Below are 22,807 nucleotides of genomic sequence, written 5' to 3'. Positions count from 1 at the left end.
CGGCCGCATTTGCATGTCGGGTTAGTCACCGCCAGCGCCTACTTCCCCTAAGGCTGCTGACTTTCAGGAAATGATGGCTGCCTGGGAAGTCAGGGTGATTACTGGCAGAGCGAGAATTCCTGTACTGGGCGTAATCTAGCCACAGAGCTCTCCGCACGCTGCCCACCAGCCGCAGGCGCGCACCCGGCCGGCCCGGCGCGCCCTCCGGCCGCCGCCCGCCTCCCCCCGCCCTTGCCTCGGTTTCCCCAGCCTGCGGGTACTCCGGGTGCAGACTGCCCTGGCCGGCCGGCAGGGACCTGCTCTTGCTCCTGGGGTGCCCATGGCAGGGAGGGGCACAAGTCCCCACGCCACAGGGAGAAAAGGCAGGCCCAGCCCGCCCCTCCACGCCCCTCCACACAGCTTTTCCCCAGCCACCCTGGAGCCTGTCTCCAGGCCTCCCGGGCTCCCCCGAGGCCTCTATTCATGCTACGGCCCCAGCTGGAGGGCCTCCCTGAAGGAACTCGGGCCCCTACCCTGCTCCTTCTCTTGGAACTTTGCCAAGGGTACAGCTGTCTCCCAAACCCCCTTCTTTCCTCTCCCTGCCTGGCCCTGCACCCTCAGCCCCACACAGATAGTGGGGCACAGGCTGGGCTGGCGGGCAGCGCCCCATGGGTCAGAGACCTTGCTCGAGCACCTCACGGTGCCCTGTCCCACAGGACACAGCAGCCGTGTGGCTAGGCCGGGCTCCCAGCACGTGCTTGGGGGTGAGGAGCACCTGTGGGGCTGCGGCTGCCGGGGGGGGGGGACCCTGGGCCGTGGTCCTTGTCGGGGACTGTAAGGGATCGCGGGCTCCAGTCCCACAGGGCCACTGTGGCATTCCTGTCCTGTCTGTACCGCAGAGCCTGCAGCCCCTCACCCTTCCCCCCACCCCGCCCCGGCACTGCATGTAGAAGGGAAAGTACCAGCAGAAGGACGCTCACACCGTCAGGAGCAGGGAAATGTGAACCAGAGCCGGGGAGACGTCACGTCACGGCCCCCCGGACAGCCCGACCCCGACACGCAGTGACAAGTGCCGGCCAGGACGTACAGACGTCGGAGCCGGCCGCCACGCAGGCAGGGACTCAGGACAGTCTCTTCGGAAACAGTCCCGCAGCTCCTCGGACAGTTGCACACGGAGTCACCCGACGACCCTGCGAGTCCACGGCTGCGTACACGGCCGAACACACAGAAACACACGTCCCACCAAACCCTAAGTGCACGTCCACAGCAACATGACTCATGGCAGCCAAAAGGTGCTGACAAGCACGGTGTCCCCGCACAGGGGGATGTGGCCCACCCACGTGCGGGAGTGTCCCTGACCCCAGCACGAGCGAGGCCCCCATGCGCTCCCCTGGGGACAGACCCCGGAGCCCACAACACGCAGGGAGGGAACCAGACACAGGAGGCCGCACAGGGTATGAGTCCATGCGTGTGACACGTCCAGACCAGGCTCCTCCACGGGCGGGAAGGGGACTCGTGGGGGCTGAGGGGCTGGGGGAGGGGATGGCTGATGGGGACGGGGTTTCCTCAGGGCTGATGGAAAGTACTGGAACTGGACAGAACTTGTGGTTGCACAACCCTGTGAATTTACCTTAAAAAGGTGGATTTTATTTTACTTTTTTAAAGATTCTATTTATTTATTTGACAGGCAGAGATCACAAGTAGGCAGAGAGGCAAGCAGAGGGGGAGAGGGAAGCAGGCTCCCTGCTGAGCAGAGAGCAGGAAGCGGGGCTCGATCCCAGGACCCTGAGACCATGATCTGAACCGAAGGCAGAGGCTTAACCCACTGAGCCACTCAGGTGCCCTTATTTTATTTTTTCTTTCTTTTTTTTTTTTTTTAAAGATTTTATTTATTTATTGGACAGACAGAGATCACAAATAGTCAGAGGCAGGCAGAGAGAGAGAGACAGGGGGAAGCAGTGCTCCCTGCCAAGCAGAGAGCCCGACGCAGGGCTCAATCCCGGGACCTTGGGATCATGACCTGAGCTGAGGGCAGAGGCTTTAACCCACTTAGCCACCCAGGCGCCCCTATTTTATTTTTTCTAACAGTTTTTAGTCACTCATTTTCTTTTGTAAATAGTCTCTACACCCAACATGGGGCTTGAATTCAAGACCCTGAAATCAAGAATCACACGCTTAGGGCACCTGGGTGGGTCAGTGGTTCAACGTCCACCTTCGGCTCAGGTTGTGACCCAGGATCCCGGGATGGAGCCCCACATCGGGTTCCCCGCTCAGTGGGGAGCCTGCTTCTCCCTCTCCCACTCCCCCCCCACTCCCCTTGCTCCTATTCCTTCTCTCGCTGTGTCTCTCTCTGTCAAATACATAAATAAAGTCACACGCTCTCCTGACTGAGCCAGACAGATGCCCCCAAAGCGCGGATTTCAAGGCACGTGGACCTGGACTGAGGTTTAAAACAATGACTAGAAACCAAACCCGAAAGACGCGCAAAGTATATGTGCCGAGTTCTCATGACTGGATCCAACCGCCGCGAGGTCTGTCAGGTGTCAGCAGTTTCTGACCTTTGACTATCCGTCCCCAAGATCTCAGTGGCAGACGGCTGGACTATGGGCAAGGGTGGCCTTGAGGAGACAGGGAAGCCAGCACCCACTGGGCCCCTGGCCGCCCTGCCCAGCCCCCTGGAGGCCACAGGTTGGGGGTCTGCTGCGTACCTGGATGGAGGCATAGGGGTTGAGTGGGGACCTGGGCAGAGGCCCTGGCGGAAGTCAAACATAGTGACTTACACACAGGTCATGTGTGTAAGCAGGGCCGCCCCCAAGGACAGGACTGGCTCCGTCCCCATCTGGCTGCCTCGGAGCTGGGGTGCTGTCTGGCAGGGCCCCCTCTGACCCCGGGGTGACCCTCTGCCCTGGGCCAGGCGGGGTGAAGAGGGGCGGGCATGGCCCAGCTGCCCTGTTCCCCAAGAACCCCCAGTCTGTGCTGGGGTTTTGCCTCCTTTCCTCCCCGCCTCGTGGGCCCTCACACAAGCCATGCCCTGCTGGGCTTTAGGCCACCACTTCCGGGGAGGTGGGGGTGGACACGGGGCAGAAGGGTGGGCTGGGCACTGCAGGTCCCCTCAGGCACACCTCACTGCTGGGATGTTCCTGTCCAGGGGTGAGTTATGTCCCCCAAAGACTCATGCTCACGTCCTGGCCCCCGGGACCTGGGAACGGGACCTTATTTGGATACAGGATCTTTGCATGTACAGTCAGTTCAGTTGAGGTCGTACAGGAAGGGGGAGGCCGTGAGGCAGTCAATGACTGGTGTGTCCTCGTGACAGATGCACAGGGAGGTAGCCACGTGCCCCCGGGACAGGCTCTGAGTGATGTGGCCACATGCGCATGGATGCCTGGAGCCCCGGACCTGGGAGAGGCAGAAGGGACCCACCCCTGGAGCCCAAGGAGGGAGCGCGGCCCCACCACACCAGGATCTGGGGGGCCTGGCCCCAGCACAGTGAGGGCATACTCTCTGTGGTTCAAGGTCACCCTGTTGGTGGGGCCTGGTGGGGGCAGCCCTGGCTCACACGGCCCCCGAAGAAACGGCTATTAGCCCACTGCCGTGGGGACAGCTGACCTGCCGTGGGGACAACTGACCCTGAGTACTCTGTGGTGTTGCAGTCAAGGGTGTGGGGGCCTGGACCCCGACCCAGGGCTTTCTGCAGGGGCCACTCTCCAAGCACCTGGCCACCCTTCACCGCCTTGTCCCCTGGCTCCTGGCTGTCCCAGCCTCTGTGCAGCGATCCTGTGGAGACACCCATGCTCCTGCTCCCACTGGTCTGTGGTGCTCGGGCAGACCACAGAGTGGCCCTCGGCACAGACCATGGAGCAGGGACTGGGTTCTTGGCTGCAGCTCAGCGGGAACCAGGAGGCTTCCTTAGAGAAGCAGCGTCCTGCTGGCTCTTGCTGCCAGTGCCAGTAACTACCAGGGGCTGCTGGGGGGGTGCTGTGACCTCTGCTCCCTGCCGAAGTCCCTCTGCAGAGCAGGCAGTGCTGTCCGCCCCTCAGCGGAGAGCTGCTGAGAGTTTGCAAAGCTCATCCTGGCTTCCCAGAAGCCCCGGGCCGGCGCACGGAAAGTGTCCTTACTGGGTGGGTGCAGGACCCACCCGAGATGCTGGGAGGGACAGTCAGAGCAGTGCCCACCCCACTCACTGCACGAGGGGGCTCGGTCTGGAGACAGGGGCCTTCCCCCAGAGTCCGGCCAGTATGTTCGGGGTCCAGGTGGACCTGGGGGGAGGGGTCAGTGGAGCACCCGCTCCCAGGGGGACATGGGCTGGGCAGCACATCCACAACCAGGACCCCAGAGATCCCAGGGTCGGGAGAGCATAGGGCAGGGCCTGGAAGCACAAGGCTTTGGGCAACGTGGTCCGCGACCCTGAGTCCTTCAGCGCCAGCCGACCTCAATGTGTCCCCAGACACCCCCCGATCAGATTCAGCCAACCTGGAACCCGAGTCCGCACAAAAGCCTGCTCACGGATATTCACAGAGCCAGGGTTCAGGATCACAAAAATCCCACTGTGGGAACCACCCAGATGCCCGTCAGCCAAAGAGCAGGCACACACAGTGGGTCCCTCATACATGGACACGTCTCTCAGCTGCCGGCAGGAGAGAGGCACCCCCAGTGCATGGCCCGGGGATGCACCCCGAGCCCATGACACTCAGGGAGGGAACCAGACACAGGAGGCCACATGGGGTGTTGAGTCCACGCGTGTGACATGTCCAGACCAGGCTCTTCCACAGACAGGAACGGGGCTTGTGAGGGCCGGGGCCTGGGGAGCAGGGAGGAGTGGGGAATGCTGGTGGATGTGGGGTTTCCTTTTGGGGCGATGGTACATTCTGGCATTACACAGAGGTGATAGTTACACAACCCTCCGAATTTGCTAAGCGTCATTGAATTGTATGATTTGCAAATCACAGCTTAAATCAAAAGCAAGGAATAAAAGAAAAGCCATGCACTCACACTCAGGGGTGGGAGACCCCAAGGGGGGCCCCTCGACTACTGGGGTTACCAGTGAGAGCCGGAGGACCTAAGTGGCTCCATGCCAGCCACGGTCAGAAGAGGCCTTCCTTGGGGAAGTGGGTGGTGTGCAGGCTGAGGCGGGGTCTTCAGGGACTGAGTCTGGGTCACCCCATACGTCTCCGAGCGGGGACACACAGACAGGCACTCCCAGCAGCCCACGCAGCAGCACTGAAGCGTGCAGCCCCTGACGGTGGCCCTTCATGTCACAGCCAGGTGACCGAATAAACGGAGGGCCAGCTTTCCCCACAGAAGTCCTCCAGCCGACAAACAGTGGAGGAAAAGGGACCGCAGTGTCTGCTAGACAGACACCACAGTGACGGTCACTGCAGGCCACATCTAGCCACGCGTGAGGAAATCCATCCCGTCCCCACCACGACAGACCAGGGTCCCCAGCAGCCTCGACGCACCCGCCCCGGGGGAGAGGGGAACACAGCAGCAACCTGACCGTGGCCGGGGGACAGCGGAGGACCCCAGCGCTACTGCCCCGACCAGGGCTCAAGGTCAGCGCCATGCACAGGAAGACACGTAGAAGGGCAGGCACACAGGTGACACCCGAGAATGCAGCGTCCTGCCCGCAGGACTCCCGCCGAGAACACAGCACCTTGGGAAGCGCACAGGCCCCAGGCCAGCCTGCAGGGGCCTCTGCGCTCCAGGCCAGGCGCTCTGGTCTGCTGGCTGCGTTGTGGGGACGACCGCAGTGCCACCCAACGAGAACGTGCCGGAGAACGTGTAGGAGACTGGGGCAGCGTGTGAGACGGCAGAGAGCTGCACTGTTTCCCACCCTCCCAATGCACCTGAAGTGCCGTAAAGTTCATTTCATCACAAAACCCTGACACATACAAAAAGAGTATCAGCCCTGAAATTTTCAGGTAACCCCTGGGTACACGTGCCCTTCATCCTGGAACTGGCCCCTGGGTTCTGGGCCTCTGCAGAGGGTCCAGCTGCGACTATCCAGGGGAACAGAGTGGCCTCTGAGTGAGGACTAGCTGTGACCTTCTGCACTCCGGAGAGCAGGGTCCCACGGGCTGCAGGCCCCACCCGGAAGCTAGAAAACGGGAACCCCAGGGCACCTGGCAGCTCGGTCAGTAGAGCATGTGAGTCTTGGTCTCAGGGTTGTGAGTTCAAGCCCCACTTTGGGTGTAGAGTTACTTAAAACTAAAACTAAAATTAAAACAAACAAACAAACAAACAAAAACCCAGGGACCCCATACAGAGGCACAGTCAACCCCCTGCCAACGTCCTGGGTCTGGGTTGGATCCTGCGTGGAACCGAGGGAGGGACCCAGTCCCCCCAGGGCTCAGCAGGTCAGCCCTTGTCACAACACAAGGAACAAAGGCCCTCAGACAATGAAGCAGGAGCCAAGACTAGGCACAGGCCTGGGAACCCAGTCTAGATGCCCTCCCTGAAGAGAGGGGAGGGACGCGGATCCCAGGGAACTGCTCCATGCCCCAAAGGAGACTGGGAGAGAAGGCTTCTCTTGCAGGCAGAGTCACACAGCTCATCTCCTTTCTCTTTTTGCTTTGGCTACCAGAAAACTCAGGGCTTGGGTTTAGTGAGCAGAAGGTATATCAAGGCCTGTAGGTTTATGTTCACTCCTGGCTGCAGCCCAGCTCCAACTCCTTCTGATTAATAGCATAGTGGAGAACGTCAGAACATGCCATGGGCCACATGTGGGCTTCACATGGTGCGTCAGTGTCCTCTCGCTACCATAATAAGCTACCACAAATGTTACAGCTGAAAACAGCACACATTTATTATTACCCTGTGGTCCTGGAAATCACAAGTCCAAAACCGAAAGCTATGATCCCCCCCGGGGCCCCAGGGAGACCAGGCTCTCACCCTTTCCTGGACCGCGGTCCCCCTCCATCCTCCCTACCAGCAGCGCGGGGTCTGCCCATCTCTGGGACCCCCGCCCTCTGCCCCCCTCTCATGAGGACCTGGTGAGGACGCCAGGCCCCCCGGGAACCCAGGGTCACCCCAACTCGGGACCCTGACAAGGTCCCCTCTGCTCTGGGAGGGGACACATCACAGGTCCCGGGACCAGGAAGGGGACGTCTCTGAGGCTATCACTTTGCTGGTCATCATGGTGATGTCATTCGGTCAGTCAGGAGCACATGGTGTCTGTGGCAGGCCCACTGGCTGAGGCTCAGCGGGGTCTGGCCCCCTTCCTAGCGTGGCCCACAGGCCTGGGGGTCACGAGGGAGTGGAGGAGGCTAACGGGGCCTCAGGACCCTTCACCCCAACTGGACTCTGGTCCCATATCTGTCTAATCCCACATGTAGCACCGGGGAGAGATTCTGTTCGAAGAAGGTTCTGCTGCTTTAGAAGAAAGACTGGGTCCGAGTAGCCCCCGGGTGGGTGGCCCAGGGTGGGCCACTGCCGAGCTCAGCAGGCGCTCGGTAGGTATCTGTGAGCCGGGCACAGCCGAGCTGCACTGCAGACCAGTGACCCCCACACTCGGTGAGACACAGGTGCGGCGGCCCCAAGGGTGGGTCAAAGGAAGCGCATGGCTCTGGGCAGAGCGGAGAGAGAAAGGGCACGAGCTGAGTGCATGAAAGCGAGCCGGGCGGGTGGCCCTGGCTGGGGCTTCAGCTCCCAGGAGCCTTAGCTCCCCGGCCTGGAGAGCAGGGGGCGCCCTGGCTGGGAGCCGGCATCGTGAGACACTGGGGCTGGCCGAGGAGCTGTCCTGGACCTGAGCGGAAGAACTCAATCAGCGCTCAGAGCACGCATGGCAGCTCAGGGAGGGGGTCAGGCCGTGGACCGCCAGCCGCACCCGTTGTCGTGGACATGGGTGCTTCGCAGGCGGGGCGACGGCAGCCGCCAAACCAGAGCGGCCAGCGTATCCTTGCGTGTCAGCAGCTGGCGGGAGAATCCACGTATGCCTGCAAAGGCTGCTGGGATGCCACCACGGGGACCCCCCATCCCTCTCCCGCTGCCCCCTCTCCCTGGGAGAGCTGGGGGCCAGTGAGGCCTGCAAAGCCCCGACGCCCAGCTGAGCCTACTGTGCTCGCACGTCCTCCAGGCCCAGCCAAGCTCCTTCCCAGGGGGCCACACGGGGTCCAAGCTGGAGAGGGAGGGCTTGAACCACACATGCACATGCTCATGCGGTCCTGCCGGGTGAAGGCCTCCCAGGCTGCACCCCCAGCTGCCCCTTGCGGCTCCCAGCAGCCCTGCCTGTGGCTGACACCACTGTCCTGGGCTTCCCCTGTGTCCTTCGGCTCTTCAAGGACCCACTGGGTTTAGGGGATCCCTGCTCCATGATCAGCTCATTCCTGACTTTAACTCAGTGACACGTGCAAAGACCCTGTTTCCAAGGAAGCTCCCGTTCTGGACTTGGCTCCAGGCCCCGCGGGGTGCTACAGGGACACTAGGCAGCTCCCCGCAGAGGGAGCCAGTCGGAACCTATCCTGCCTGGGTCCAGGGGATCCCAGCTGAGCCGAATCCTCCCGGACGGCTCCCCAGGGGCCACACAAGCCCCCACTGTACAAGGAAAGCTGAGGCTCCGGGGACCCGAGCCCCCAGGGATGGACAGTTCCCAAACTGCGTGCTCGAGTACCCCAGCTGTGGCGAAACCAAGTCCCACACGTTTCTGAGGGAAACAGTACCGCCAGGCTGCCCCCTGCCCAGCCTCAGATCCTGCCTGGGCTCCTTCCCACAAATGCTCTCTGGAGGCACCTGGCTTCTGGGGCCTGCCGCAAGGAGGGCAAGCCGTTAGACGCAGCCGGCGAGGGTGCATCGGAGTCCCCCCCAAAATGAAACTGCACGTGTCTCTTCCTCCAGTGGGGGTGGGCTACACTCTTCAACGGCCACCGTTCGGGTCACAAACACCCAGTCCGGTCTTGGCACCCAATGGAGCATCGCCCTGCCAGGGGTACAGGGCATGAGGCGCCACGGCACCCAGATGGGGCAAGCATGGGGGCCTGCGCCCGGGAGCGGGAGGTGCTACGCTTGGAAAAGCAGACCCAGCGCCCCCAGACGCCGCCCCACAGCCACACCTGGGGCGCCAGCACCAAGCGGACAGGGATGTGCCTCCGGCCCGGCTCTCTCACTGCAGGGAAGCCACCGGGGCAACCTGGGAGTCCTCGGCCACGGGGGCAGCAGCTCTTCCCGAGTACAGACCATGGGCACTTGAGCTGGGCCAAGGCCGCCCATGCACCCTCACGGGGATGGCGGGGGGGACCGCGGCTCCAGGTCCCTACCTGAGGAAAGTCGCCCGTCTTTGGCAGGAAGCTGGGAGTGGTGGTGGGGGGTCCGTAGCTGGTGTCCACGCAGGGCTGGCCGGCGAGGAAGGAGGTGGAGCTCATGAACTGGCTGCAGAAAGACGGGGACAGAGGGCGGCCGTTAGGACAGGAGCAGGAGCCACTGGCCCAAGGACCAGCTCCAGCGTCCAGGCAACTCAGCTCCTTGGAGAGGCCCACATGCCCGTGTCCCAGGACATAGTGCCCTGCAGTTGCCAGGCACGGCCAGGCTCCTCCACAGGCCGTTCCTGAGCCAGGCACTTGGCCTGGTCCCGGCCAACCCCTCGCAGACTCCTACTTACTCTTCAAAACCCCACTCGCCATGCCCTCCCAGCTCCTTCACCCCGAGTTCTCACCCCCAGCCCGGAGGGCACCCACAGAGCCCTCTGCCCTTTTCCCTGGTGGGCTCTTTCTAAGACTGGCCATAGCCAATCAGTCTCAGCTGCCTCCATGTGGCCAGGGCCCAGCCCACAAGCCCCTGAGTGGGATGCTGAAGCCCTCCACGGGCCATGAGCTCTATTTTGTTCTGGCAGGGCCCGCAGAACTGTGAAAGCTCTGGAGGGCTCCATGGCCGCAGGGCACGGCGTGGCAGGGCGAGCTAGGACCCGGAGGCCAGAGGGACTTACGGGCTCTCGCTGGAGAAGGCTGGGTACGGCGTGGGCGAGAAGGCGGTCCACCACGGGCAGTGCAGCATGGCGCTCTGAAACAGAGTGGGAGTGTCAGGAGCGCCCACTGGGGGCTCAGTCAGCAAAGAGGAGGGAGGACGCTGCCGCCACAGCCTGGGTAGAAACTGCACCCTGTGGTCCCCCAGCCGGGTCTCCAGGGAGCGACCACAGCTGCGTGCGTCGGTCTGCCCATCCGTCCAGGAGAGCCCACGGAGGGGACTGCCGTGAAGATGGAGGAACCCATCTGTGCATGTGGAGGGCTCGGGCCGGCGGAGAGCCACGGGCACCGCTATACACCCAGCCACGGGCGGGGCGGGACGGGGGAGGGGGGCGCAACCCACCTCCAGACTAGGAGCACCCCCTCATCTCTGGAGGGCCTGGGGGGCCCAGACTGCTGGCCCACCCAAGGGTCTGACCTGGGAACCTGCATTCCACACAGGACCCAGGTGTGCTGGAGGGCCAGGGACCCTGCCTGGAGGGCCCCCTGCCTCCAGAAAGTAGAGGGTGGGACTGGGGCACCTTCTGGTCCAGGCCCAAGGGAGGTCCGTGTGGCAACAAGGGCTTCTCCGAGGGGGTCCCACCAGCACCATGGATGAACCCCTCCTAGGGGGTGAGAGCCTGGCCTTCTCAGAGCTCCCGCAGGCCAAGCCAGCTTGGTAGGGGTTCTGGGGAGCCTGCTTTGAGAAACAGTCATGGCGGGCTGGAAGGGTGACCCTGAGGTCAGTGAGGGCTTGGAGGCCCTGCACTGGGCTCTGATAGGACCAGCTTGGGGGCGTGGACAGTGGACGCTCACGCTGCCCACATGACAGGCTTGTCCCACCCTGACGCATAGGCCTGCTGAGCAGGGGTCCCTTCCCCGAAGCCACACCATGGCCTGTGTGGGAGCATGTCCGGGAGGCCCCGGCCACCGCTGGGGAGGGGCCCGCTGGCTGCAGTCAGTGTCCCCACTTGTCCTAGCTGGCTCTGGCAGGTGGAAGACCAGCAGCCTTCCCATGGGGCCACCAGAGCCAGGTTCCTCCACCAGGCGGCAGGAAGCCATCCCCCAGCCACGGCTTCCTCCCTCTCCGCAGGACTGACTGACAGAGAGCTGGCCCGAGAGCTGGCCTGGAACCAGCCCAGATGGCTGGGCAAGGAGAGGCGCCATTCTCCGGAGCCTCTGTCTAGGGGTGGGGGGAGCCGGCCCTGACTTCCCAGCACTGTGCACCCCCCACCCCGCGCCCCAACCCCTGCAGGGCTGTGCAGGCCCAGAGCAGCAGACCGGAGGAAGGGGAGGGAGAGACGTGCAGGGAAGGGGTCCCAGCCGCTCCCCCAGGGTTGGCACACGCTGCAGAGACACTATCAGAACAGCAGGGAGGAGCAGCACAGGGCCCTCCCCAGCATGACGGCTGGAGGCACTTATGGAGAGTAACTGTGGAAGCCTCCAGAAGGCCCCCCTCCAGGGGAGCAGGGTGAGGTCACCCCAGGGCCCTGGTCCAGTGTCACTTCTCCTCTCCAGCCCCATGCAAGGAGAGGAACCGGGGGGCGCCTAGATGGCTCAGTCCCTGGAGTGAACAACTCTTGGTCTCGGGGTTGTAGGTTCGAGCCCCACGTCGGGTATGGAGAGGACTTAAAAATAAAATCTTAAAAAGAAAGGAGAAAACTCCAACTTGAGAGAGGGACGTAAGCGTCCCAGAGCCGCGGGCACTCCCAGAACATCTCACGAACTAGCATAAACCAGGCACCATGGGCCACTCCGGGCACACAGCAGGCAAACCCAGCTTGGAGGCGGCTTCCAGGCCAGGCAGGCCATTGTGGGGTGCGCCCCACTCCCCCCACCTCTCCTGCTCTGTCCATACCTCACCTGGGAAGCCGGACGGCACGAGGTCACTGTGCCTCTGTCTACCCGGCACCCCCGCACCCTCTCCCCCAGCACAGGGCTCTGTGAGGCCGCCAGTCCAGTCCGCCCCAGTCCCATTCCAAGGGGTGCCACCACACAGCCAACAGTCCCACTCCAAGGGGTGCCACCACACAGCTAACGAGAGCCTTCCTCAGGATCTGCCCCACACAGCAGGCGTGTCTCTGCCTCTCCAGAGCAGGCTCTGGGTGTGACCCATCTAGAGACCTGCACCTGACTCCCGCCCCCCACCCCACCCCCAGGCCAGCCAAGGCAAGCTTGGTGGGAACAGAGGCTGGCTTCTCCCAGGGAGACGAACGCCCCAAGACCTATAAGCCCACGTAGGAAGATAACGCTTTTGCTAGGGCAGCAGATAAAATACAGGGTGTCTAGCAAAAATGGAATTTCTGATAAACAGCGAACAGTTTTTAGGGGCACCTGGCTGGCTCAGTGGGTTAAGCGGCCGACTTGGTTTCAGCTCAGGTCACAATCTCAGAGTCCTGGGGTCGAGCCCCACGTCAGACTCTACACTCAGCGAGGCATCTGCTGGGGATTCTCTCTCCCTGTCTCCCTACGCCCCTCCCCATGTGCTCGCACTCTCTCTCTCTCGCAATAAATAAGATCTTTAAAAAACAAAAAAAAATCAGGGGTACCCGGGGGTGGGGCACAGTTGGTTGAACGACTGCCTTCAGCTCAGGTCATGATCCCCGAGTCCAGGGATCGAGCTCAGCAGGGAATCCGCTTCGCCCTCTGCCCCTCCCCCTCTCATCCTCTCTATCTCCCATTCTCTCTCAAATAAATAAATAAAATCTTTTTTAAAAAAGCAATTTTTAGAGTAAATATTGCATGGGACATACACATTAAGATATCCTTTGTTTGTGTGAAACTTAACGTTCATTACATGTCTGCGTTCTCAGTTGCTCAATCAGGCCACCCTTAGTGACAGTGACAGTCCTGGGGGTATGTCCCCTCCTCCAGAGCTCGGTTCTGCCCAGACAGGATGGAGGGGAGAGGAGTAGTGCTGAGGGTCCCAGCCACAGAGATGGGCCGTGCACACATCCAGCGTCAGCACGGGCTGGACCCAGTGTGGCCTGGCGAAGGTGCCCTCACGGCTGGAGGCCTGCAGGGACAGGCTCCGTAGACACCCTGGGAGGGCCAGCCCAGCCCCACAGAACACCATGGAGAGCGCTCTGCCGAGTTCCGCCAATTCTGACAGCTGGAGGGGGCTGGGCCTGAGAGGCACTTCCCTCGCCCCGGGTCCACATCGCAGCCCAAGCAGGTCCCTCCACGCCTGCTTCTGAGCATGGCTGGTCCAGAGCTGTCCAAGGAGCACCGGCACCCTAGCCACTGTCCCGGGCCACCATAAAGGGGCCGTGGCAGCAGCAGGATCCCTGTGGTAGAGCCCCATCCTCTGCGGCCCTACCCGGGGCTCCTTCTGACCCAGGAGTTCTGATTCGGAAGGACCCCCCATCCCAGCCTCATCTGCAAGGGGGAAACACAAGGGTGGTATTTCTAGTGGCAAAAAACTGGAATCATCCCAGAAGCCCAACAATAGGGAAACAATTAAGCAAATTATGGGACGCTGACAAGCAGGAACCCTGTAGCACTATTAGGAATGACGAGTGCTCACTCCAAGACTACAGAGACTACAGAACTGGGCAAGACCAAGCCCCAGGACACACTTACCCACAGCCCCGGGCCAGGCGGCACACAGGGACAGGAAGGCATCGGGCACAACGGCGCGGACGGAGGTTCAGAGGGAGGCAGGGGACATGGAAGGTCAGAGGACGTGTGGACACAGCTCTACCAGGAAGGGGAGAGAGAGGAGGCGCACGGTGGCGTCTGGGGCCCTGGCCAGAGGTGCTGGCCGCCGGCTGAGGGCACGGACATGGCATCTTCAGTGGTAACGCAGATGGGGAGGTCTGCCCTCCCCAGACTGCTGTGGCTCACGCCAGTAACTGTGTAGGTCAGGCCTGTGATGTTAGGTTACCAGTGGGCACACCAAGACAGACAGAACTCAGTCCACGCCACCCAGCTGCTTTCCAATGTTCCGATTATGGATCTGGGACACCCCCCAATGGTTCTGGGCATTTGACCCTGAGCAGTGCCTGACCCCAGTGGCCCACTTCCCGGCTCCTCTGAAATCCAAGCCTGATTCTTGGTCTCTCCTGCTACCTGGCCTCCTCCCAGCCCTAAGCCAGCAGGACGGAGGGGAAGGAACCAGCTGACACTTTCCTGAAGGAGGGCCCCTGGCAGCCCCAGCCAGCCCTCCGCCCCCGTCCTGACAGCTCCAGTCTCCCTGCTGAGAAAGTCTGCTCTTCTAAGGCAGAAAGAACCCTGGTTCTGCCCCAGAAAAGGGAGGCTCCAGGCCTGACTTGCTGCGGAGTGCTGGACCCTGCGTGCACTCGGCCACTGAGCAGGCCGGGCTGGAACCTATGTGCCCTCAACCACAGTCGGCGAAGCTCGGGAGTAGCCGCGATGCCCTTCTGTGTGCGAGCGGGTAGACCCCGGAGCTCCGCCCAGACGGGGAGCATTACTCAGCACTGAGAAGAAACGAGCCCTTGAGCCCGGCAGAGACTGGAGGGACCTCAGCAGCGCATCCCTGAGCGAGACCAGCCAGGCCGTGAAGGCCACACGCTGTGGGGCTCTGAGTCCGGGGTGTTCTGGAAAAGCCAGGGCCGTGGAGGCCGGGGTGCGGGAGGGTGACAGCGCGGAGCCCAGAGGGCCGAGAGGCCCGGGAGCTACTCTGTGCCACGTTGTGATGGTGGCTCGGTGTCCGTGATGTTCGTTCGAACCCACAGGGTGTGCAGCACCATCCGTGAGCCCTGGTGTCACCTGCGGCCTGTCGTCCATCATGTCCCCGTGTTGGTTTATCAGTCGTAACAGCTCAGTGTGATCATTAACGCAACATGTTAACAATGCAGAAAGCAGGGTATGTGGAAACTCTGTGCTCCATTTTCCTATAAATCTACAACTGCTTAAGACATAAATGTTGGGGGACGCCAGGGTGGCTCAGTCGGTCCGACTCTTGATTTCGGTGCAGGTCGTGATCCCAGAGTCACAGGACTGAGCCCCACGCTCAGCAGGGACTCTGCTTGAGGTTTCTCTTCCTCCCCCTCTGCCCCCTCCCCTTCTCTCTCTCAAGTAAACCTTAAAGGACGTAAGGTCCATTACATCGAAAATAAAAAACCTCAAAATAATATGTTGCAGAGGTCGCAGCTCTTGTCCTGCCGGTGAGGACAACAGCCCAGGCCCGAGCGTCTTCCTAAGGGCCAGTCCTGACCTTGGCGAAACCAAACCAGTGGCTCATGTCTGAGAAACTTGGGGGCAGCTGGGCACCCCTAAGGGGCCTCCCTGGGAAGTGGGGGCTGGGACCTCCGCTCGAGGCCCAGGCAGGGGGTGGCCGCAGCTGCAGCCCCAGAAGCGGTGTGTCCCTCCCCACCCCTGCGCCCAGGCTGACGCTGGGGGGGGACCAGACTCACCTGGACGCCGGGCCCGCACAGCGGGGTCTGCAGGGGGGGCGGGCTGTAGAGGGTGCTGCCCGCTGGAGGGGGCTCGCGCTGCGGAAGCTCCCCGTCCATGGCAGGCCCCACCACCAGCATCGGGGGGCTCCGCGACCCAGGCCGTGGGTGTGTCTATCTGGGTTTCTTGCTCCGCGGTGGCGGCATCATGACCTGGGGAGAGACATGGCACATCCCAAGGTCACCCTTGAGGCCCAACAGGTGAGGGCACAGCCCCAGGGATAAGGGAGAGTGGCCTAAGGGGTGGCCAGGTCAGGTGGGCACAGAACAGGTGGGCTCAGCACAGCCAGCCACGCCTTTGGAGTGGAGGGTGGGCGCAGAGGCTCCCCTGACCGCAGGGTGTTGGGGCGCCCCTCCCCAGGGGCCGTGCAGGGGTGGGAGGGGACCTCTACCCCCAGTGCAGCCTGAGCACACTCGAGCAGCCCCTGGGGCTGGGCTCCGACCCCGTGCTCCAAGTACTCAGGAGGCCCCAACCACGACCCGACCGCACCCCCTGCGGGCACCGGGACTGGACTCTTGACCACAGGGCCCACCTAGGCAGCAAGTGCAACCCAGAGGGGCTCCCGGCCACACGGAGCAGTGCCTGGGCCAGAAGGAAGACGAGCTCTGGGACAGACCTCCAGGATGGCGGCAGCCCTTCCAGTGTGGCTGGGCTGCCCCACTGCGCTCCCCACCGCTGTCCACATGACCAGCGAGCGTGGCCTGGCCCAGCAAATAACAAGTAACTTGGCCCCAGGGGTCCGTTCCTGCCACCCAGGAAGAGAGCCCTGGGCCCTGGTGTGAGCAATAATCCTCGCCCATCCCATGGGCCCGGCTCTGTGACCTGGCGAGTCTGAGGCTGGGAGTCAAAGTCCAACCCGGCCGGCACCTCCAAGCTGAACGCCAGCCCTGTCCCTCTGCCACCAGACTGGGCTCGCAGGAGCGTCTCTGGGGGAGTCGGGGCCAAGCTGAGCCAGGAAGGGGCAGAGACACACAGCTTCCCCACCGAGAACGGTCCTGCTCTAGAAGGCAGGCAGAGCAGGCGCAGAAAATGCCACCGGGGCTGACTACAGAGGCACAAGGCTTCCCACCCGATTTCCATCTGCCCGGTGGCCTGTGCCCTAGGCTCCTCTGGTCCCCACCCACCGCCACGGGAGCCCAGACCCCAGGCTGGCCCTGGAGCTCCTCAGGCCGACAGTGGCTGAGGACATTAATCACCGAGGAGAGGCAGGAAGGGGAGGCAGCTGCCGCTCCCCGCCAAGCCCTGGATGAAGAAATCCTCAGGACTTCCAGTAATCACTGTCCACACGCGGGCAGCTTATGCAATCCCTCAGGGGGCGGGGAGGGGCTGCCTTTACCCCGAGCTCCTGGCCAGCGAAGGGGCCCGCAGGCCTGAGCTCCAGCAGAGGGCTGCATCTGGGCCCCAAGGACCTGCCGCTGCCCGGCTCGGCTTCGCAGGCTCACGGGCTCCCCCTGCAACCGGGACGGCACTTCCCCCAGCCTGGAGGCCCCGGCCTGCCCCGGCCTGTCCTTGTGCCCGCCGGCTCCTGCAAGCCAAGACCCAGTGGCACACAGCCTTAGAAGCCAAGAGTGGAAAGTCCTGAGGTCTTCCTGGATGAACACACAGTTAGCGGTGATTCAGGGTCTCGGCCATTCCTTTTAAAGATTCTGGGGTCATGCAGATGGGGTAAAACCCAGCTCAGCCTCCTAACAATTCTCTGACAACGCAGGGGCACCGTAGCTCCTCCGAGCCCCAGTTTTGCTCATCAGGAGAAATGGGTTGTGTGGAGGTCCATGGCCAAGGCTGGCCGGGCACTCAGCAGAGCGCAAGGCCGCGGGGACCCAGTGACTGCTCCCCTCCCTGCGGCCCCAGAAATCTCCTGGATTTGGGGGACCCCCCTTGAGGGGGCTCTGCTCCCAGCACCTGCGACAGAGGCAGGCAGGAATGACCTTTATCCAACAGAGAAAGCTCACGGAGCTGGCCACAGGTGCTGGCCGGCTGGCCCTCGTCCCTGGGGTTCGAATGCCGCCCCTTCGGTAGCAGGTGCTCGAGTACGCCCCCGCAAGACCGCCTGGTAAGCCCTGTCCATGCCCCGCCTGCCGCAGCTTCCCTCTCTCGGCAGCCACGACCTGGAGTGAAGTCGAACCCCTCCCACAAGCAGGTTGCTTCCAGGCTCTGCGGCTACAGGACCCTGGGCCGCTCCTTTAGAAAGCGCCACCCGAGGCCAGGGCGCATGGGGGTAATCACGAGCCGCTTCCCTGGAACCCTAGGAGAGGTGAAAATACTTGTCCGCACAAAACCTGTACACACGTGTCCACAGTGGCAGGAGTCACAACAGCCACAGAACACCCAGCGTCCATGAAAGGGTGAGAGGACACAAAGTGGTCTGTCTGCCCACGGGCATGTGATCGGCCCCAGCAGGAGCGAGGCGCCCCCACACGCTGCCCAGGGACTGACCCTGAGCCCACGACACTCAGAGAGGGAACCAGACACAGAAGGGCACAGGGTGTGAGTCCACGCATGTGACACACCCGCACCAGGCTCCTCCAGGGACAGGAAGGACCTCATGGGGGCCAACAGTCACGTGATAGCTGATGGGGACAGGACTAGCTGTTGGACTGATAGAATGTTCTGGAATTAGGTAGTGGTGCTGTTTGTATGATACTAGGAATATAGAGAAAGACACTGAATCGTACACTTCAAAAGAGCAAATTTTATATTCTGTTAATCTCACACCACACCCACCACCACCTCATCCCCCTGGAGGCCACCCTACAGAGCCCCCTTCCTCCAACACCCAACCAATGTCACCTCTCACCACCCCAGAGCCTCCACAGGCTCAGGCTTCCTGTTCCCCCGTACCCCCAAGGCACCGGGCCAGCCCTCCTTCTGCACACCCTCAGGACCCCACCTGTCCTAGTCCCCTGCTTTCCGGCCTCAGCTGACCTCCCCCACTTCCCACTGCCCAGTGCTGCCCGCAGAACCCTGCCTGGGCCCCCGAGCCCGGTCCCTGGGAGGCGCCAGCTGCTTCAGGACCAGCCCCAGTGGGCACCAGGTGGGCTCTCCAGGCACGGAGGGACGAAACCCAGACAATGCGGGGCTGGCTCGGCGCTCAGCACCCTAGTGGGCCTGGGGTGTATTTTTAGAGCACCCCATGACAGGTGAAGCATGGGTACCCACACAGGCCCGTGCTTCACGATCGTGGTTTACGTTCCCACAATTTCCTTTTGAGATCGGGTTTTTAAATGAGTCACTGTAAAACGAAAAGAGCAGGGACTCGGTGGCCCAGACAAGACAACGGGGCAGTGCAGCGCAGGAAGAGGCCATGGCCTGGGACAGGCTGACCCCGACATGCCCCCAGCCAGCAGGCACCTGCAGGCACCCAGACTCTCTGCTGACCCCCTCAGCTGTCACCCCAGCTCTGCTGGCTCAGCCCCCCACACACTCTGACCAGGCTGTCCCGACCGCGCTGACCACCCAGACCGCAGGCCCACCATGGCTCACTCCCTCATCTGTACCCCGCCGGGCCAGGATCAGGCAGCCCCCGAAACCGTGTCTCTGGGCAGCTGGGACTTGCTGGCCTCCCCCTGGGCAGGAGACGACAGCCTTTCTGGCCTGCCTTCCACCTGGCTCTGAAGGAAGGTCCTGGGATCCCAGGATGGGGCGGGGGTGGAGAGGGAGACATGCTGAGACGGCCGCGTGCCATGGGGACAGACACTGGAGCCACGCAGCCGCATGCCGAGGAGCACCGGGGCAGGAGGGACCCTCCCCTGGAGCCCCCAGAGGGAGCCCAGCCCTGCCACACCTTGAGCTCAGGTTTATGGGCTCTGGAACCGGGGACAACAAAGTTCTGTGGTTCAAGCGGCCCAGAGTGTGGTCAGTTGTTAAGGCCCCCCGCCCCCCGGGACACTAGGCCTGGAGGAGGAAGCAAACCCCAGCTGGAGCCGCCCCAACCCTCAGCCCAGGGCCCCGGGAGCCCTGGGGGCTGGGAGCGCTGCCGACCCGGAGCTCCAGGCCAGGCTGGCACCGAGCGCGTGACCTCGGATTTCTACAGAGTTCCCGGGACACATCTGGAATGCAGAGGCTCTGGGATGCCAAAGCCAGGCAGGGGCCCTGGCCCCCTATGCACAGCTCAGGCAGGGCAGGAAGGGGGATAAGAAGGATACGGTGGGCGCACCCAAAGTCCCCATTTCGGAGCACAGCCGTTCAAGGGTGGGAGTTCCAGCTCTGTTCTCAATGCCGTGAAAGGCGGCCTGCAGGACCCCAGAGCCCAACCCCGCAGACCTGCCGCCCAGGAGCAGTGTCTCAACTGATACGGCTCCTGCAAAACCTCCCGTGCTCCTGGGACACAGAGGAAGAGCCGTCCTGGGGACAGACATGGGGCGGGGGGGAGGCCCCACATTTCCTCCACACCAGACACCTCAGCCCTGGCCTGGCTCGGTCAACACGTGGCTGAACGCAAGACCAGTAAGCTGACTGGGAGCAGAGGTGGCCCTGGCAGGAGGACCGCCACACGGCCTGTCACCTGAGCCTGACCCCCGAGAGCAGAAGCGGCAGAGCTCGACCGTGTGGGGGACGCACGTGGGACACTGCACGCCACCCCAGGAGCCGAGTGCAGGGACAGGCACATGGCCGCCACAGGCCCCAGCGCCTCCCAGCTCGCAGCAGAGGTTCTCGCTCTCCTCACACGCAGCGGACGGCGGCCCCTCGGAGAAACTGCACATGGAGAAGCAGAACGCCGGGCGAAGACGACCCCCGGGAAACACAGCCTGGGACTGGGTTCTGGAGACAGATGTGGGCTCGCCTCTGGCTCGCTGCCTTCCCCTGCCAACCATGGGCCCACGGACCCACCCCTGGTCCAGGAGAGACCAGCTCCCTCGGGGCAGCCGCGGTGACAGCCCCGTGACGGGAGAGGCGAAGGGACTGCCTGACGGCCCTACAGGGAACCAGGTGCTCGGGCAGGCCGCACCTGAGTGTACAGGACATGTCAGAGGCGAGCAGCCCTAGGGGGCCAGTCGCTGCCCTCCCCCACCAGCCCTATAGGCCTGCCTTCAGGGGTACACAGTCCTTCACGCCCCGCAAGGGCCCAGAGGACATGGGGACCGGAACGTGGAGCCTCCTCAGTCACAGCTGAGGGCATCTGAGCCCAGATCTCGGGGGTCCCCAGGGCACCCCCACCTCCAGATTCAGTTCAGCTTTAGCGGGGAGAGGCATGCGGCTTGCCAAGGGGCGGTACGACCCGCTTGCTCCGGCATCTGCTAGCCGCCCCAGTGGCCCAGACCGTTAAACCACTGTCCACGCCGACACTGCCTACAGGCACCGAGCACCTTCCACGTGGCCCCTCTGGGAAGTGTCTCCTCCGTCTTGCGCTCACTCGCGGTTTTGAAAAGGCACTATATACACTGAGCTTGTGGTCTCCTCTGACACCCACGTCTTCTTCCCCGGAGCACGTTCAGGCCAAATCCCACTGGCCCTACACTTCCTGGCCCACTGACACTGGTGTGCCCTACTCTGTCTGTCTACACAGAGGGTGGCCTGTCCCCCCAGGGCTCGCTGCCATCCCTGCTCGCTCTCGGGCTTGCTTCAGGCTGGCTGGCATGCCACGTCTCTCTGCGTAGCCCCAGAGAGCCCTGAGCAGCACAGGGGCTCCTGCCGCCCATGGCTGGGTCCTGTGAGTCCTGGGTGAGCGGCCTGACCAGCCAGCAACCCCCTCAGCCCCCTTTAGTCCCACCTGGCGCCAAGAACATCACAGGGACCTTTGCCCAAACACCAGCTCCTGGTGTCCCGCAGGAGGGGAAGGCCCCTCGGAGCTCTGGGCTGGTCTTGGGCACAGCACCCATGCTCGACAGTCTCCCGTGCTCCATCCCTGGGAAAACCGGCACCGGGCTGGACGCTGTGCCCACTGCTGGGAAGAGGCCGGATGCCCCCGCAGCACGGCAGCAGGCGCTCGGAGACCTGCGAACAGAGCCGGGAACTGTTTTGCTTCTCCCGTGGCCAACGGCCCCGCCTGAGCAGCCCACGCAGCCGCCCTCGACTGCCTCACGCCCCACAGGACAGGGGTCCAGGCTGGCTCGCCACCCTCGCCCTGGGCCTCATGGGGCCTGGGCTTCACACCAGGTGCTTGTGGAGACGCCCCTGCAAGCCCGCGCAGCCGTCACCACAACAGGAGGCCCGTGTCCCTGCCACCGGCCGCAGACATGGAGGCCCACTCAGGCTTCGAGTCTCTCGCTCCCCTTCGGCCTCCAGTGGAGAAAGTTCTCTGCTTCCGAGGGCCTGTGAGGACGCTGGGGCCCAGGGACATCCGGGGTCACCCCCATCTCAGGGGCCTTGAGGGCCCTGCTCTCTGGGACCTTCACGGAGCCGCGGAACTTGGCGCGCAGCTCGTAAGCAGACCGGTGGGCAGCAAGGCTGCCCCTGCCTCCCCCGCGCTCGCAGGGTCTGGGGAACAGAAGCCCCCAGCAAGCCCTTCTCAGGGGGGCTTCCCCAAGGCCTCAGAGAGGTGGGGAGGGGCCCCGCTGTGGCAACACAACCTCTACCATGCAGGAATGCGACCGAGGGCGTCAGATGGGTGGTCCTCCAAGAGAAGTGGCAGGCCTAGGTTTGGGGGTGCCAGCCCTGACTTCTCCAAGGCAGCAATCCAGCATCACATCCACACACTCCTGTACGCGGCGCCTTCTTCCAGGTTCCACAGTGCTGGCCCTGGACAACCTAGAACCCCCACCCACCAGCCCGTGACAACCTAGAACCCTTCCCACAGCTGTTCCTGACAGCCTCCCACAGTGACCGACCTCAAAACAGGGGAGCTCCTGGACGGCTGGAGTCTGATGAAACCCCCCTGAAAATGCCCTGGCCGGCTCACGTCCGCCCGAATGACACCGGGAGAGGCTCCAACAGCCGGTGCTGCGGCAAGCGCCAATCTCAGAACCTCACTGGGACCAGGCAGGGGAGGGAGGGGGGGTCGTCTGCGCCCACTCCACAGCTTCCAAGCTGAGTGGCCAAGGAGGACACTCCAGACACCCGGAGCCATCCCAGTAAGCACCGTGACCCGTGCAGCCCCTGTGCAAACCCAGCCACAGACAGATCTGGATGCCCGGGGAGCCCCAGCAGGGGAGACAAGGGTCTGAGCCAGCCAATGAGCCCACCTTCCCAGCTCCATGCCTGACGCGGGCACGCATGGGGCCAGGGTTGGGGCCAGGGTGGCCCCCCTCAGTCTGCCCCACGTGCCGAGGAACATGTTGGCTCTGCTGGCAGGACACCAGCCACTCCCGGCACCCCTGGGTCATCCGGGGCACAGGGATGGTGGCCCCACCTGGTGAGTCAGGGCCATAAAAGTTTACGGCCCACTGCAGCCCTGCGGCCAGACCCAGCCCTTCCTCCTGCCATCCCAGCACCCTATGGCAGCAGCCTCCGACCCTCTGGGCTGGGACTCCCAGGAAACAAGTGACCTGCCTTCCAGAACATGGCACACGTGGCTCCTGAAATGTAGCAGACCTCGGAAG

General features: G+C 63.0%; 1 protein-coding gene across 1 annotated transcript in view; it reads right to left on the bottom strand.

Annotated features, from left to right (window-relative positions):
* The window catches only part of SBNO2 (strawberry notch homolog 2), a 46,955-nt gene that overhangs the window by 19,729 nt on the left and 4,419 nt on the right, over positions 1-22,807 (bottom strand). Inside the window, 3 exon segments of the mRNA XM_047709789.1 lie at positions 9,231-9,342; positions 9,896-9,969; positions 15,290-15,481. Of these exon segments, the coding sequence (XP_047565745.1) occupies positions 9,231-9,342; positions 9,896-9,969; positions 15,290-15,409 (306 nt within the window). The 5' untranslated portion in view covers positions 15,410-15,481.

Source organism: Lutra lutra, chromosome 1, assembly GCF_902655055.1.
Source record: "Lutra lutra chromosome 1, mLutLut1.2, whole genome shotgun sequence".
Taxonomy (NCBI): Eukaryota; Metazoa; Chordata; class Mammalia; order Carnivora; family Mustelidae; genus Lutra; species Lutra lutra.
Note: the sequence above shows the minus strand (reverse complement) of the source record. Positions and strands in the feature narration are given on the sequence as shown.